A 14,871-nucleotide genomic window follows, 5' to 3' on the forward strand; every position below is an offset into this window, starting at 1 on the left:
GCTATGTCTTCTACTTTAGTAACTTGCCAATAAACCTGATGATCTTCAAATTGTTGTCATCTTAACTAGAACATCTAGTTTTTAACAATTCACACATAAACTCCGCTTATGATGTGTAACTCTATAAAATTCTTTAGTTGGTTGGCACACATATGCTTCAATGTAATTGATGTTTTTTACATCATAAAACTCTCCTTCAAAACACCTTTTTCTTTATAATTAACATTTCTTATATACATGTCCTATAGGATAAAAATAAGAATAATTTTCAAGCTTTCTAGAAGTGAATAATGTGTTGTATGCTCCATATATTTTTTTTTCTTTGTAACAAGTTGCCCTGCTATAACAAATGATTGACTTTTCTCTAGTCACCTCCATTGATTGAAAATTAGAGTCTAAGTTTTTTTATCCAAAAGATAATTTCCATTTTATTTTCTCTTGGAAAAACCTTAAAACATCCTAAGAATCTTAATAAACCCAATATCAACCCCAAAACACTTTAAAATCCACTCAAAAAGTGAAACTCAAATGGTTTTAAAAAAAATTAAATGAATCTTAATCTACTTTTTTAAATATATTTATGTAAAAACATCATCACCACTAAAGGATCTTTTTCTTTATAAGAATATAAATAATTATTTATTTTTCTCTCATTTGTTTTTTTCCAGGTGACTCTTTCTCTTATTTTTTAAATTTAGTAACTAAGACATAAACTAAATAAAATTTTAAATCAAAATATAATAACCTAGAAAACATAGATTAATCTTGAAAATTTGAAAAAATTTAGGAGACAAAGTTTTAAAGACGTGCCACATGTATAGTAAGAAAGAATAAAATTGGGTTGCTAATTTTTTAAATTTTAAATTTTATTTTTTAAATTTTTAATTAATGAAATTAAATTTTATTTTGGAACACTAATTTAATGCTAGAATATTTTTTCAACGTCTCCAAGACCCTATCAGAAAAAAATTAAAGTAAATTATAAAATTTATTTGACATTCAACTCGATTTTGAGAATTAAAAAAGGTCAGTTATTGAAATAAAACAATTGTCCAAAGTATAAAAAAGAAAAAAGAAAAAAGAAAAGTACTATTCCTCAAGTAAACAATGCGTTGTAAAGAGCTTAACGATGAATTTTACAAATATTTTAGGTTTTATTATTATCATATTAATGCCAAAGAAAAACCTTCAATTTCATGTGAACAGAAACCTCCAAAAATTCACAAGAATCATTTAGATTTATTTATTTAAGAATAACTAGTTACGGGATTACTGATTTACGTTTTTTTTTAATAATACTCATACGAGTCTTCGTAATTTTTTAAGAGTGATTAATTTTAATTTTAATTTAATTTTTATTAAAAAAACAACCAAATCAAATTTATTTTTTTTAAAAAAAATTAAAACCAATTCAAACCGAATTTTTTTTTGGTTTGGGTTCGGTTTGATTTAGTTTTTTCGATTTCAAATTTATAAAACTGAAACTAAACTTGTCATTTTTTTTTTAATTTTAATCGGTTTTTTTTATGATTTGATTTTTTAGTTTTTTTTTTTATATAATTTTCTCAATTTAATTAATTTTAAAATTTTTTTTACTCACCCCTAAATAAAACCCTATCTCCAAGTCATTTGGCATTGACCAGTTTTAAAAGGAAGTTGCCAATTTGTGCATGATTTCGGGATAATGAATACTAAGGTAGTAAGGTGTGTGTGTGTGTATATATATATATAAACTGGCATCGAGCGTTATAAATCTTATGCAGTTGAGATTCATGTATTAATGTTCATGAATGATTTATTTCTTATTTAGTATAGTTCTTTTTATTTAATAATTTTGTATTTTTATATATATATATATAATTAGAAGAATGAGGATTACAAAATTTGAAATCCTAATAATTTTTTTTAATTTTTTTCTATAATGAACTAAATTTGTTTTATAATAGTAAATTACTAATTTTTATTATACTATTATATATTGAGTTCTTAGAATAATATTTTTAAGGATCCCTTTTCACTAGTAAACATTTTCTTGTTTATTTTTTATTATTAAACTTAATTAGGTAATAATTATTCATCATAGGATAATAATTTTGGAAATTTTAATGATTTATTTCAAACATCCTCGAAATTTTTAAAGAAAAAAAATATATAAATGTTATTATTTTAGAAATTTTATAGATTGTGTATGGTTAGTATCTCAAAATAGAAAAAAACATATATAAAAAATATAAAAACATATATTTGGTTGAAGGGATTAAAATGAAGTATAAAAAATAAATATGTTTCTGTTATAGTTTTGGGTTGAATTTTTATTATACCAAAACAGAAAATAAAATTATATTTGGTTAATGTTTCAAGAAAAAAAAGACAAAAAAAAAAGACAATAATATGATATGTTGAACAGATAAAAATATGGAGATATAAAATAAATTTAGTTTTAAAATAATTTTATAATTTATTTTTTTATTTAAAAATAAAAAATATATAAAAACACGCTGATTATTATTTTTATCAAATTCATCCCAAACAAATAACCAAACAAGTTAAACAATTTTAAATTTTCAAAAATATTTCTTATAAACCATCTTCTCGGAAGAGTGATTCCAAATAACATTCAGATTCCATAACAAATGCGTATTATGTAATAAAATCTCCCCATATATAATCTCTACCACGAGTCTGCCATGAAAAAGGAAAACATATTATTACATCTCTATAAATATACCATACTTTGCATTTTCAATGAATCTATATATGAGAACGAATCAATATCCCATATATTCTTAATATTTTCTATCGATATCATCAATCTATCCATTTGTGATTTCTGATGATGTGGTCCAATGGGAGGAGGCTTGATACTCTTGGTCCTGATAATTTATTGCTGTTAAGAACGAAAAGAGCACCAGAAATTACAACCTCTTTACAAAAATCCCCCCCCCCCCCCCAACTCCTCCATTTTTAACTAATTCATCACTGACACCAAACACTTGTTAGTGGGGCATTACTCTTTGCCAAATTCTTCTGCTCTGTGTTTCCGTTTCTGGATCTTCTTCTTCTTCTTGTTTTTTTTTTTTTCAGAGTCTTTCTTCTTTGTTTTTTCTAGTAGTTCCAATGGCCCTCTCTGCATTTTCTTTCCCTGCTCATGTCAATAGCGTCACAAGTTTAGAGCACCCTCAAAAGTTTAGTCTTCTGTCTTTCTCATTTCTTATGGAGAACAGATCTGCTGCCCCAATCTTTATACAAGATCAATCAGGTTTGCGTTACTCATTACATATTGAGAAATGGCTCTTGGTCAAAATTCAAGTCCTTTTCTTTTCATGATGGTTCTGCAAAGTTTCAATCTTGTTTCATGGTTGAGGTTAACATTGAGAAAGAGTCCACCAAGATTCTTTGTCTTCCCTTTGTTTTTATTTTTAATTTTTGGTCTGCGACTTTAACTCTCTCTCTCTCTCTCTCTCTCTCTATATATATATATATATATATATATATATATATATATATATATATTTGAAAAGAAGAGTATTGAAAGAAATGGGTGTTTTTTTTGTTCTGTTTAGATACATGTCAAGAAAAGGGCAAATGGGATTTGTGCATCACTATCAGAAAGAGGAGAGTATCATTCACAGAGACCTCCAACGCCTCTCTTGGACACCATAAACTATCCAATTCACATGAAAAATCTATCTGTCAAGGTCAGCAACTAAAACCATACGTCTACTTTTCGTATTCATGGAAAGAGGAAAATACTTTACCATCATACAGGATAGTATTTGTACATGAACCTTACTTACTGGTGATCATCTTGTCAATATAGGAGCTAAAACAACTAGCAGATGAGTTGCGGTCCGATGTTATCTTCAATGTTTCTAAAACTGGGGGTCACTTAGGCTCTAGCCTTGGTGTTGTGGAGCTTACTGTGGCTCTTCACTATGTTTTCAATGCCCCTCAAGACAAGATACTATGGGATGTTGGCCATCAGGTTTTGTGCTCTAATTCTTGTTTAGTTTATCTTCTTCCTTTTCTTGCAGCTGATAAAAAAGAGATTTGTCTTAGGTAGTACCCTTTTTTGTGGTGATTTTGATCTGGATATGAACTGTACTACTGGTTTGCAGTCTTACCCTCACAAGATCCTGACTGGGAGAAGAGACAAGATGCATACAATAAGACAGACTAATGGATTAGCTGGTTTTACAAAGCGGTCAGAGAGTGAATATGATTGTTTTGGCACTGGTCACAGCTCTACCACCATTTCGGCTGGCTTGGGTACTAATCTGCTCGTTTCTAAACATAATAAATTATTCTTGTAATTACCTTGGACTATTTATTATCTATGTGCAACAGGAATTCCACATTTATTTATTTATTTAACTTAATGGATTCTGCTTTCTGACAGATTTGGTGTCGTTGTATCATTCATTTTCTATTATGCTAATTTTTTGCTTGGATCTCTGTTCAAACTATTTCAATTGTGATTGGAAAAATTTATTTCAAAACAAATTGAATGAGTATGTTCTGCCTAAGTTTAATTCATCATATGATATATAAACTTGGGGTGGTTCTGGTGGACAGGAATGGCTGTGGGGAGAGATTTAAAAGGAGGAACGAACAAGGTAGTCGCCGTTATAGGTGATGGAGCCATGACAGCAGGACAAGCTTATGAGGCGATGAACAATGCAGGATACCTAGACTCTGATATGATTGTTATTCTTAATGACAACAAACAAGTTTCTTTACCAACTGCCAGCTTAGATGGGCCGATACCACCTGTAGGAGCCTTGAGCAGTGCTCTCAGTAGGCTGCAATCAAACAGGCCTCTCAGAGAACTAAGGGAGGTTGCTAAGGTAAATACACATGGGAGAGAGGAGTGGGGATGGAGGGATGGCATCTTTGATTAACTAGTTGGAACTGAATACTGGTTTTGTTGCTATTGAAACTGTTGCAGGGAGTTACAAAACAAATTGGGGGACCAATGCATGAATTGGCAGCAAAGGTTGATGAATATGCTCGTGGAATGATCAGTGGTTCTGGATCAACCCTCTTTGAAGAGCTTGGTCTCTATTATATTGGCCCTGTTGACGGGCACAATATCGATGATCTTATTGCCATTCTAAAAGAGGTTAAGAGTACAAAAACAACAGGTCCAGTCCTGATTCATGTCGTCACTGAGAAAGGTCGGGGGTATCCATTTGCCGAGAGAGCTGCTGACAAGTACCATGGTAATACAAGTGATAAAGTCCACAAGAAAAAAGTGCTGCTAAAAAGCTCCAAGTAGCTACGTTGTGGTTCTCTTTGTTGAACATAGAGGGAAAAACTAATACTGTTAATTTAACTTCAACACTTTGAAAATTCAGTCACGTGCCACTGCATGCTGCAATCAAAAGCTTATCATCAGAAAAAAATAATAGCATTTTTTTTTTTTTGATTTTGCAGGAGTGGCCAAGTTTGATCCCGCAACTGGAAAGCAGTTCAAGGCAAGTCCTAGCACACAGTCTTACACAACATATTTTGCAGAGGCTTTAACTGCAGAAGCAGAGGCAGACAAAGATATTGTTGCAATTCATGCTGCCATGGGAGGAGGGACAGGCTTAAATCTCTTCCTTCGCCGTTTTCCAACAAGATGTTTTGATGTGGGGATCGCAGAACAGCATGCTGTTACTTTTGCTGCAGGACTTGCCTGTGAAGGTCTTAAACCTTTTTGTGCAATCTACTCGTCTTTCTTGCAGAGGGCATATGACCAGGCAAGTAAAATGGCTTCTTCTTATTCAGTTAATATGACAATACACTGTAACAGCTGGGTTGATATTATGTAGTTGGTTACCAGACACTGGGCTAAGATCCATTGTAGATACTGTTGTTAATGTACAACTGGTGAATACCGCAGGTGGTACATGATGTGGATTTGCAGAAACTTCCAGTAAGATTCGCAATGGACAGAGCTGGGCTGGTTGGAGCAGATGGTCCCACACATTGTGGAGCTTTTGATGTCACTTTCATGGCATGCCTCCCCAACATGGTGGTTATGGCTCCTTCCGATGAGGCAGAGCTTTTCCACATGGTTGCTACTGCTGCTGCTATAGATGATCGTCCTAGTTGTTTCCGCTATCCAAGAGGTAATGGTGTTGGTGTTCAGCTGCCACCAGGAAACAAAGGCGTTCCTCTTGAGGTAGGTGTAGTTGAGAATTTATTTGCATCCTTTCTCATGAAGGAAAACTTCAAACGAATTGGGATTTAGTTTTGAACATATCTCTAAACCTACTTTGCAGGTTGGAAAGGGCAGGATGCTGATTGAAGGGGAGAGAGTGGCACTCTTAGGTTATGGTACAGCAGTCCAGAGCTGTTTAGCTGCTGCCTCTTTAGTAGAACGCCATGGTATTCGTCTGACAGTTGCAGATGCCAGGTTCTGCAAGCCGTTGGATCATGCCCTTATTCGCAGCCTAGCGAAATCACATGAGATTTTGATTACAGTGGAAGAAGGATCAATTGGGGGCTTTGGGTCTCATGTTGTTCAATTTCTGGCCCTTGACGGTCTTCTTGATGGCAAACTAAAGGTACTGATCTCAATGATATTTCCCAACAAATTATGCCATTGGTTTTTGTAGTGATAGAAACTGGAACCCGCAGGATTCTCTTAAAATTTAGTTATGAACTGCATATATATTTCTTGATGAATTTTGTATATTTTAGTAAAATTTAACACTTCTCTTTATGTTAATAACGTTTCAACTTGCAGAAGCTGTTTAGCTGCTGAAACTAACTCTTTAGCTTGAAAATCTTTTGCAGTGGCGACCAGTTGTTCTTCCTGATAGGTACATTGACCATGGATCACCAGCTGATCAGTTGGTAGAAGCTGGTCTCACACCATCTCACATTGCAGCAACAGTATTCAATATTCTTGGACAAAGAAGAGAGGCTCTGGAGATTATGTCATCGTAAAGAAAATGGAAACACTAATTTTGCATTCTTACAACAAATTATTGTAGCAAACAGTGCAGTGTTAAGTACAGCAACATGTATAAAAAGCACCAACTTTAGGCCTTACTTGTTTTGTAGAAACCATTTTCTGAACTTTTTCATGTTTGGTGAGCTCTTGGGAAAATGGTCAATGAAAAGTGATTCACAGAAGAAAAAAATAACCCTTTTCAAAAGGAAAATGTTTTCCCCGTAGCTTGGAAAACACTTTCCTTCTCTTTTAACTTCCTCAATACGCCCAGAGAAAGTGAGTCAAAGAAATCAAAAGAGTTTCAGAATGGAGTAAACGTATTTAGTTTTCACAACCTCCATGCCCACCTCCCCCGTATTCTTTACTTTCCTTCTCTGGTTTCTACGTTCTACAAACAATAAAAAGAAAAGGTCACCTACTTGTAAACGGGTTCACTTGCTTAACAATGCTAACTTTCATGATTTTCCACTTGAAAATGCTAAATTACCTACTCAAGTCAAAGGTTGTTGGTAATGATTCTTGCCTCCAACTCACTCAGTGAGCTCAAGTGCTGGACGAGTCATGTACAAGCAACCCATCAAGCTTTTTGAAGGAAATCCTGGAAATTTGGGCATGTTTGATAATAATCTTTTTGAAGGAAATTTGTTGTTGAATTTGATACGAGGAGGGATGCAAAGCATGGTGATTTGAGTGATAACCATGTGGGAATTGATGCGGGTGGTTTTGTATCAGTTGAAGTGAGAAACATCTCATCAGATAATAGGGCGTTGAATAGTGGAAAAAGAATGCATTTTTGGATTTATTATGAAGCGGGTCCAGAAAAGATTAGAGGTTGGATTGAGTCATTCTGGTGATATAAAGCCGAATGATCCATTGCTCTCTCACCAATTGACTTGTTAAAAAAGTGGAATCATGAGAAAGTGTTGATAGGCTTGAGCTCATCAGATGGGAATTCTTCCTAGACATGTTTCCTCCATTCATATGTATGATGTGAATCCTGATAATAAAGACTCTTAAAACGCTAATGAAATAAATTTGAAAAATTAAAAATTAGATTGTGAAAAGAATCTTGACCCAAAGAATACTTAAATAAAAAAATCAATGGTATTATAAACTTGGACTCTATAAACCATAAATCTCAAGTATATAAAGAATGTTGCAAAGTTAGTTATATTTTGATATATTTAATTGTTTTTTTGATAAATAAAAAAATAGATGTTACTCTGAAACAAACATACTAATTTTATTTAAATAATAAAACTGCTGAAATTTGCAGTATAAAAACATTTAAATAATCTAATTAAATAACCCTAATAAACCCTAATAATGCAACTAAAACTAAAACTTAAAATACTTAATAAGCAAACAATTAATGATGGGCTATCGTGTCGTGGACCCAATTTAAAAATAAAATAATTTTAAAATTAAAAAAAAACAATAAAAATAACACAAATCCAAATAATAAATTAGATTAGCATGAAACAACTTAAATAACCCAAAATGAATATCTTTCTTGCTTAGTGCCTGTTTGGCATTGCGGCCAAACCAGCTTTTCAAAAAAATTCAATTTTTTTTTTTTTGCTAAAATTGAGTGCGGTTTGTACTTTTTGGATCGTTTTGATGTGCTGATGTCAAAAATGATTTTTAAAAAATAAAAAAATATTATTGACATGCTTTTCGGCACGAAAAGCTATTTGAAAAGTAACCGCTACCACACTTACAAACACCCTCTTAGAAACTCCTTGGAGCTGAAATCAGAAGGTCTAGGATTGTTATAGCCACCTTGATGTCCCAAAAAAGCTAGGAAAACTTAGAGTTTTAATTGCTGAATTAATTCCCTTAGTTGCTGCCCTTTTAAGTTTAACCTTTTTAGCTTCCTTGAATAGCATAAAATCCTTGCAAAATATGAAAAAAAAAAAATAATATAACAAAGAATGTTCCTCTTTGTTGCGATCTCTGTTTCTCTCCTTTTACAACATGGAAACTTCTCAAAAACAAGCACATAAATATAGCCGTCAGCCCCCTTTTCTTGTGTAGCTACAATACTTGAAAAATTCTTGTGATCAAAGGATTATGAACATTAATCTTTGCGAAACTAGTAATCTTTCTGCCAAAACCCACAAAAAATAATTAAGCCCCGTATCAAACTCAAGATATGGCTCAAACATACTTTGTAATTCTAATTAGAGCTGGTTTGGAAATACAAGTCAATCTATATTTTAAATTTTTTAAAAGTTTTTAATTTTAAAAATTAATTTTTTATATATTTTGAATAGTTTTGATGCTCTGATTTTAAAAATAATTTTTAAAAAATAAAAAAATATTATTTTAATATAAAAAATATTTTAAAAAATAATCATAATTATACTTCCAAACAAGTGAACAAACATTTTGTAATTTGTTTTTATATTTGTTTCCTAATTTGTTTTTCATGTTTTATTATAGCTTCCTTCATTGTTTGAAGGGAGTCGTTTTAACCAGATTGTCACAATAATGGCTTCGCTTTTTAAGTGCGCATGTAAACACTCGAAGGATCCAGTTTGTGGCGAACACACTATAAATGATATGCAAGTCAGCTTGTGTTTCTTGGTCTGTGGAATGCCCTTGTCGATTGGCTAATGGCTAAGGCTTTTCTCTGGATTTTTTTATTATCCACTACAAATGATGGTGGGGGCGGTGCTTCAAATGACACTCGTGGCGTTGCGTGGGCTGGTGCCTAAGTACCAACATAAAATCAAGATTATTACAAATACATTTTTAAAATGGCATAAAAAATATAAAATAAATTTGGATTGTAAAAATAAATTGTAAAATCATAAAATTTACAAGAATTTTTTTTTTTATATATATATAAAGTTCAAGCACCTTAAAATGCATGGTTCAAATAAAAATTCATTTATAGTTCAAATACCTTAAAATACATAGTTCAAATATAAATTCATATTTAATTTAAGCAATTTTTTACTACCTAAACTTTAAAACAAATAATCTATTAATGTTGATGCAATTCAAGAATCAATAAAATCATGAAACCATGTAAGTTTTTAATTATTATGGGATCACTTTTGTTAAAGCTTAGATGATTCATTTATATATTTAATTATTTATCGAAATCATCAGATATTTACAAAGAATCTTTAACAAGTAAAATCATGGAAACTAGAAGCTGTATGTAATTTTTTCTACTAATTAATGAAAAAATTTATGATTTTTAGAGGAAATTTTTGTTTTGAGCTGGACATTTACTTTTAAAAAATAAAATACCATACATGCCTAATTATTTCATGGAGGAAAAAAGAAAACCCTCAAAAATCAAAGCTCATCCTAGCAACCCAGCCCCTCAGCCCATTTCAAATCTATTCTTCTCTAGTGATTGTTCCACTTCACTGGTTGTGGGTGGGTGCCCATGAACACAGGTGTTTTGTATACCGGAGACTGGAGAGACGGAGACAATCAAATCAAAAATGGAAAGGAGAGGACTAGAGACTGAAACCGTGAGACATATGGGATGGAGAGGACTGAGAAAGTTAGTAAATCTTGTTAATTTTGTGTAAACTCGGTCTGATTTATTAAGTTTGCTGATTTTCGAGTTTTTACTTGATTTTGTATCTTATATTTATGTTGTGTTGACTCGTAAAATCATACGATTTTACAAGTCAACTCGCGAGTTTAATACCATACCTGAAATGATAGATTTTTAGCAAGAATTTACTTTAGCTGATTTTTTTAATTATTAATTTTAATTTATAATTTAAAAAATACCTTTTACAAATAATTTTATGATAAAAATAAGCTAATATAATTTTACCTAAAAATATGATCCAAAACAATTTTTTTTCTTTATTATCTTAAAAATAACTCTTTTGTACGTAGTATAAGTTTAAATCCATAAGTTAAGATAACTTTTGATTTAATTTTGTAATAAACTTTTTATTTAAGTCCAAAATTATTTCTAATCAACTATACTTAAAAAAGTTTTTTGAATAAAAAAATAAAAAAGTAAATCAATTTATAAAAATATAATCAAACATAACCTAAATCTAATTTAATACCTAAAGATATTGTGCAATGACTCTCAATAAGTATTCTTTGAAGAAAATATATTGGGCTCGGTTATTGAAAAAATTAAGGATGCGTTTAGTAACATAAAAATAGTTTCTCTTTCTTTCTTTTTAATTTCTTTATTTTTTTTTAATTAAAAAAAATTGAAAAAATGTATTCATTTGGTCAAAATAATGAAGACAAATGTTTTCTCCAAAATATAAAAATACATTAAAATTTTAAATATTTTTTCATAAAAATAAAAATCATGATTTGTAATGGTTATGTTAATATATATTTTGTATTTATGATAATCTAATTGTAGAATATTAATTTTATTTTATTTAAATGAAAGATTAGTATGAAAAAGTTATATCGTTAACTCAAAAAATTCTTTATATTAAATTTATGACATAACTAATTATAAAGATATTTTTAAAAAAATATTCTTTTGATTAAATTTATGATACTTGCTAAATATAAAAATAAAAAGAAATCATAATTTAAAATCTTTTCATTGTGAAAAACATGTTGTATATAAAAGACAAATAATGGTATTGTTCATTTAGAAAACTATATATAAAAAAATTGTATAGAAAAATTATGAAGAATTTATAAAATGTCAATTTTTGAATTTTAGTATAATTTTAAAAACTAACACTATGATCGAGAATTTGTGGACTACTTGTAGTGTTTCTGTCATTGGATGCTCGCAATCGATTCCAAGCATTCAAAATCTGAAGTTCATGGCAATATTATACAAACAAGTACAAGATCAGAAGATCCATTTTAATGGAAAATATAAAAGATTCACTGCTGATTATGAAGAACTCTGCTGATTAGTAATGGAGATAAGATAACAGATAAATGGTACATGTACTTGACTCCTTAATTGGCTCCATAGTCTCATTGACAACCAGCCTCCTCATCCTCCGGTGCCACCTTTATTTTAGATTTATTGTATTTGAATGTACAAATATTTAAATTTGTAATAAATATTTTTTATTTTTATATTATTTTAAATAATTATTTTCTACTTTTGTTCAATATATTTTTTTTAAAATATATATTTTAAAATATTACTGATAGGGTTACTAACAAAACAACTCTGTTGGTATATTATAGAAAGAGTGTTAAAAAAAGAATTATTGCAAATGTCACTATTACTATTAACTCACCGATGAAATTAAAAATGGTATTTTGTCTGTAATATATTATATTTATCGATGAAAAAATAAAAACATTGATAGTATTACATAAGGTTTTTTTTGTCGATAATATATTAAATTTATCAATGAAGATACCAACAGAATAAAGTAGGTAATGTTTTTTTTTTTTGCGTGCTTTGTCCGTTTGTAAATCTATCAGTATATTTATTACTAACGGGCTCACCAACAAACTATAAATTTCCAACAAGAGTTTTTTTGATGGACTGCTTCAAACCATGAGCCCGTCAGTAATATATATACCAACAGACTGTAAATGTAAATACCAATATAAAATTTTTATTGATAAAACTATTAAATTTAATAATAAATATTATTATTTCATTCTAGATATTATTTCATAAAATGTGATATGAACCTGCAGATATATTATATTTGATGGAGAAATGTATTTTTATAAACAATTTTAAAAACATCCCAGATGCAATATATATGTATCGGAAAGATTTTAATTTAACATGATTTTTCTTGCACGATATTCAAGTGACCAAAACATTCAAAATTTCAATGCTAGCTAGGCATGGCGGTTGCATGAGAGAACAATGATTGCGCTGTGTATTTCTTTTAAAACATTAACTCATCGAAACATTAAATTATATACAGTAGTTTCATAGCTCTTACGTTGTTCCATTAAACACGATATAACACGTCAATAAAATTAATTTTTCACATGAAATTAAAAGGAGGGTTCGAACTATTGAAATAAATTAACTAATCGATCAAAATTAATAATAAAAAAGGAGTTATATATATATATATCTACTAAAAAAAAAAAAAAAGAGTTTCAAAAACTCTCCAGCATTATTCCTACATGATTGAACATGCGTTTGGATTCTCATCACTAAAAGCCATCAACAAATCATTATTTTTACAACAATCAAAGAATATTGGAGGGTATTGTTGTGGAAATGACTCTGAAGCCACATTAATTTCTTCTGTACGAGACGTATCTTTTGATCCTTCTTCTTCCTTTTTGTTGGCTACAATCTCTACTTCCTTCCTTGTCTTCTTCTTTAGTTTCTTCAAGAGTTTCTGTGGATCGATTCTGCCTGTTACCACCACCTTGTGTTTGTTCATATCTGTTCTGAAGGTCTCCACCCCTGAAAAACAACGACAAATAGCATCAAATAATTGTTTCACATAGCATATATGGGCACGTACGATGATAAATGTTCAAGTCAATTTTAATTTTGAGAGAGATCAAATATTTTTTTTTTATTTTTTTTACCTTTGAACATTGATATGATCTTGGCCACGGTTCTTTCACATGCATTGCAGTGCATGGAGACTTTGTATTCTGCAACAACCGCCTGTTAAATTAAAAACCCTAATTAATTATAGCCAAATTAAAGGAAGAAGAGAGAAGAACGAAGAACGTTGAACAAGAAGTTACTCTGAGATCCTCCTCCTTCTTCTTCTTATTTGCCATTTTGTACTGAAACTGTAGAGAGAAGGGAGGAAGGAAATAACATATATGGTTTTGTGGTTTTGTCGGAAATGGTTAAGGTTGTTATTATAAGTGAGAGGTAATGACTGTCAGGACGTAAATGAAGCGGTGCCAAGACAAAGATTCCTTCAGACAAAATTGAGGCCTTAAAACCACTGTTATAAAACCTGTACGGGTGTGGGTTTATTAAAAAATTAATGAGAATTAGATTTTAGCATAGTTTTGAAACCGTCAGTCAAAATTAGATTTTAGTATAATTTTGAAATCCGGTCTTGTCTGACGGGTCAATCTGGGACTCAGCCAATCTGGGATTTAGCCGATCCGGAGCTAAAACCGGGCCAAATAAAAAAAAAATAAGGAAAGAAAAAACCTGGTTGACTCAACAAGACCTAGTAAAAAACTTAGTTGTAACTCGTTGACTTTTTGTATTATACTAAAATAACATCATTTTGTTTTTTTAAAAAAATTGACCAAGACGACCCGGTCAAAACCCGAAACCCAAGCCGGGTCTAAAAACTATGGATTTTAGATTTTATATTTTTTCTGAAATTTTTCTTTTTTTCTTTTTTCTGTATTAAAAACCCTTTTTCTTTGTTTTTACTGTACTTGCAAACTTTGATTTTTGATTTTTTTGATGTATTGTGCAATGGTTATTTATCATCAGGGATGATATATGTAACTGCATTTTAATATTTATAATATTCTTACATGTGTTTTTGTTTCTTAATAATTCTTCACTATTGTCATAAATGCTTGTATATTTTATATTTCTTTCTTTATTATTTCTTGTCACTTTTTAGATAAAAATATTATCCCTTATATCACAAAAAGAATTAATTTTTCAAAAAGTTAAACAAAACCTGAGAAGACTAAGAAATGAAAAAAAAAATTAAAAATTAAAAACTTGGAACAATCTAAAAAACTTGAACTAACTCATTAAAAAAATATAAAAAATTCTGAAAATTAAAAGAAAAAAATCGAAACACTAGAATATTACACAAATTATATTCCATTATTTAAGACATATTCCCACTAGGAGACTTTATGAATATGATATTTTTCACTTTTAAGATTTTTAAAAGTTAGTTTTATTTTTATTGTAGTTTTTTTTTTTAAAAAAAAAACAATTAGGTTTTTTTATGCTTTTATGTTTATTGGTTATTACTCTTGGCTTTTCAGGTTTTTTTTTAATGAAAATAACTTGTCTTATG

At 30.1% G+C, this 14,871-nt stretch overlaps 1 protein-coding gene and 1 pseudogene across 1 annotated transcript; one reads left to right on the forward strand and one right to left on the reverse strand.

The window, feature by feature from the left end:
• Window positions 1-3,102: 3,102 nt before the first annotated feature.
• Window positions 3,103-7,044, forward strand: LOC118036981 (1-deoxy-D-xylulose-5-phosphate synthase 1, chloroplastic-like; annotated as a pseudogene).
• A 5,976-nt stretch (window positions 7,045-13,020) lies between these two features.
• Window positions 13,021-13,642, reverse strand: LOC118036983 (heavy metal-associated isoprenylated plant protein 19). The gene is made up of 3 exons (XM_035042857.1): window positions 13,607-13,642; window positions 13,442-13,523; window positions 13,021-13,313 (listed from the first exon to the last, which is right to left on the reverse strand). Exons 1-3 carry the CDS (start codon window positions 13,640-13,642, stop codon window positions 13,021-13,023), a joined length of 411 nt encoding a protein of 136 aa, XP_034898748.1.
• Between the last annotated feature and the right edge of the window lie 1,229 nt (window positions 13,643-14,871).

Source organism: Populus alba, chromosome 10 (assembly GCF_005239225.2).
Source record: "Populus alba chromosome 10, ASM523922v2, whole genome shotgun sequence".
NCBI lineage: Eukaryota > Viridiplantae > Streptophyta > Magnoliopsida > Malpighiales > Salicaceae > Populus > Populus alba.

Excerpts from the sequence above, each read along its gene's own strand:
- LOC118036983 (XM_035042857.1), bottom strand. The coding sequence starts at position 13,642 with ATGGCAAATAAGAAGAAGAAGGAGGAGGATCTCAGA. Across the intron at positions 13,524-13,606 it reads AGAAGGAGGAGGATCTCAGA|GCGGTTGTTGCAGAATACAA; the intron begins GTAACTTCTTGT and ends TTAATTTAACAG. Across the intron at positions 13,314-13,441 it reads GATCATATCAATGTTCAAAG|GGGTGGAGACCTTCAGAACA; the intron begins GTAAAAAAAATA and ends GTTGTTTTTCAG.